We start from the raw sequence: 3,232 nt of genomic DNA, 5'->3' as shown, positions 1-3,232 counted from the left end.
TTTTCTACTCTTTAGCTGCAACTTTTGTTGTCGTTAATTCCCTTCTTTCTTGTAGTGACTTTTCCAATACAAATATATATTAGTTTTATCAATAATAATAATAATAATAATAATAATAATAATAATAATAACCAACATAAGGCTGTAGAGAGTGAGAGAAGAGAAAGCTCGGTAAAGAGGGGAACACCATACCCTCATCTTGAATTGGAGAGGATTTTTGTGAAGCTTGGCATATTCTTGCCGTTTTCTCTTTCATCGGTGGTGTTGGAGATGGCTATGCTGTATGCTGAATGCTGATATAGAGTTTAGCACCCTTTTCACGACTCTCTGCGGAATAGCTTAAAACATACAATTCGGAAATGAAGACCACGTGAAGCTGAGGCACCAAATGGCTTTTGTGGTGAATACTAATAAAAAAAACAAATCTGTTTATATATCATTTATAGATATATATCAAAACAATATTCATGCAATATCAGACATATGTCACTTAATTAACTAAAATAATATTATTTGCAATCATTATTCTTTCACATTTTTTATCAACTCAATGATAACACTTGGGAAAATTCCAAAAAGAAAACATTTGTTTTTAGAACCATGACAGTATAAAAGCCTTTCTTCAGCTAAAATCCAGTATATTGTGATAAATGTTCGCGTTTTCCAAATGCAAACTCATTAAACATAATTTTTTATTATATATGAAAAAAAAACTGTAAACAATAAAATATTTATAATAATATAAAAGAATAGAGTTTTAACAAAATATCGTGCTTTATTAGTATTTATTTTATTTGAAAATAGATAATATATACTTTCACAATCTCTAATAAGTAAAATTTATCAAATTTTGATAAAATATATAAAATGTAGTTGTGTAATTATACAAAAGAAATAAATTAAGACACTTAATCAATCATTACAAGATACAAGTTTTTTTTACATCTTTTAAAATATTAAATATAAATATAAATGATTATAAATATTTTTTTGAAAAGCAAATATCATCTATTATAATAAATTACCCCTAATTTCATCTATACTCGTTACAAAACTTAAAAACTCAACCTTAAAGAGAGGAAGGACTATAACTGTTACTGCTTAAATATGAATTTTTTGATATAATGATTCCAAATATAACTATGTAAGTTCAATTTTCTGTTAAGTATCAAGAGTAGTTTTTTAATGCCAAAATTGTGAAATTTTATATTTTAATTTATTCAAAAGAAAATTATTTTTGATTAAAATTTTAAGCCTACAATATTTTTTTTACATTTCAATATAGGCTATATATTTTTAAAAATGGAAACACACTCTAATCTACTACATAGTTATATTATTTATATTAATTATTGTGAATTTTCAATAATATTTATACTATAGTAAGATAAAATAAAAATTAACATTTGTTTTTTTCTCTCGTATTTGTAGCTATATATATAATGTGAGATATGAGATGTAACCCTTCAAAGACAGCCTATAATTCTTTCTGAAAATAGAAGCCTTCTTCTCCTTAATTGATGAAGTTCACAAGAACCCATCAACATCGCCCACTACCATCTTAATTTCAAGCGAATACATGAAACCATTCAATTCGCTCTATCTTCCCTCTCCCATAGGATAACTCATTCTCTCTCTCCCTTACATAAATTCCTATTAGGGTTTCTTTCTTCTAAATTGAATCCATTTCCATCATGTCTCTAGAGAATACCACACAATCAAAACAACATAAGAAAGATGAATCTCAAAGCTCTGGTGGTGATGGTTGTAGCCGGAAAACAACTACTTTGAAGCCACCGGAACAAACAGTCAAGTGCCCTAGATGCGATTCACCCAACACAAAATTCTGCTATTACAACAATTACAGTCTCACCCAGCCACGACACTTTTGTAAGACATGTCGAAGGTACTGGACAAAAGGTGGCGCTCTACGAAACGTTCCAATTGGCGGCGGTTGCAGGAAGAATAAGAAGACGAGATCGGCGTCTTTGAGGTTTTTGAATGGTGATTCTTCCTCGAAAGACTCGTCTTTAGATATCGGAGGTCTGAGTTTGTTTAGTGGTCTTTCACCACCAGCGATGGACTTTCAGCTTGGTGGGTTAAACCAGTTCCCTTCTTCATCAAACAATCCACCAGCGTACTTGAATCTTGATTCATTGGGTTTTAATTTTCCTTTAATGAAACAAGATCATCACAATCATCAAGGAGGGTTGACAAGTTTTCAAGACATTGGTGCTACGAATAATCTTGCTACCTCTATAGAATCTTTGAGTTCTATAAACCAAGATTTACATTGGAAGCTACAGCAACAGAGACTGGCTGCATTGTTCAGTACTGGCGGAGGTGGTGGTGGTGGTGCTGGAGGACAAAGTGATCAGCAACAACAACAGCATAATCAAATTGTTATCGAGTCTCAAGCTCAGAAACTTCAACCCATTTTGTTTCACAACTTGGAGATTCCAAAACCTTCACAGACCTCCATGGCTAGTGATTTAAGAAAAGATGGTGGTGGCGGAAGTGTTGGGTTGGAGACCGAGTGGTTCTTTGACAACAGTTATGTACCGATTAATGTGGATCAACCGACATCAATGGCTCCAATGGATACGAACGCTGCTGGAAACTATCAAAGTGGAAGCATTAACAACTGGAACAATGGAATTCAAGTTTGGAACCAATTCAATCAGTACAGTGCTCTTCCGTAGTTTCTTCTAAGGATCGCATCAATCGATGGAAAATCAGAAACTTATCAGAATTATTTACAACGGTTTTTGTTTTTCTACCTTGTTATTGTATTTTAATTTTCTTTTTTCTCCTTTTATATGTAGCGATTTAACAAAAAGCATCATGAAGATATATACTAGCTAGTTCATGTTTTTCATATGTTTTCATCTTATCTTATGTTCTTAATTATGGTTTTTATGTTATAATATAAAATTGCATTATATAATTGCATTGGTAATTGTTCATATATACTTACTTTAATGATTGAGCTGTCGAATGAATTTCATGGTAAACTAATTATAGTGTCATTGTTAATTAAGGATTATTTTTGGAAATTTTTTAAATTAAGTCCTAAAAGTTTTTTTTTTTTTAACAGAAAAATTCTAATTATTTAACATTTTGCTTAAATTAATGAAAAAGTTCTTTTCTTCACATTTTAATAGCAAATTATATATATATAGGGAAAAGTGAATATACCCTTAAGGGTATATAAGCTTTGGTACCCAAACTC

General features: G+C 30.8%; 1 protein-coding gene across 1 annotated transcript; it reads left to right on the top strand.

Moving 5' to 3' along the window:
* Positions 1 to 1,470: 1,470 nt before the first annotated feature.
* Positions 1,471 to 2,878, top strand: LOC145039123 (dof zinc finger protein DOF5.7-like). The gene has a single exon (XM_078987240.1). It carries the CDS (start codon positions 1,695 to 1,697, stop codon positions 2,700 to 2,702), a length of 1,008 nt encoding a protein of 335 aa, XP_078843366.1. The 5' UTR covers positions 1,471 to 1,694; the 3' UTR covers positions 2,703 to 2,878.
* Positions 2,879 to 3,232: the final 354 nt, after the last annotated feature.

This window comes from Lactuca saligna, chromosome 4 (assembly GCF_052625555.1).
Source record: "Lactuca saligna cultivar CGN05327 chromosome 4, ASM5262555v1, whole genome shotgun sequence".
Taxonomy (NCBI): domain Eukaryota; kingdom Viridiplantae; phylum Streptophyta; class Magnoliopsida; order Asterales; family Asteraceae; genus Lactuca; species Lactuca saligna.
The sequence above is the reverse complement of the archived record's forward strand: the minus strand, read 5'-3'. Positions and strand labels throughout refer to the sequence as shown.

What these genes read in the sequence shown, in the direction of transcription:
- LOC145039123 (XM_078987240.1), top strand. Translation starts at nt 1,695, where the DNA reads ATGTCTCTAGAGAATACCACACAATCAAAACAACATAAGAAAGATGAA.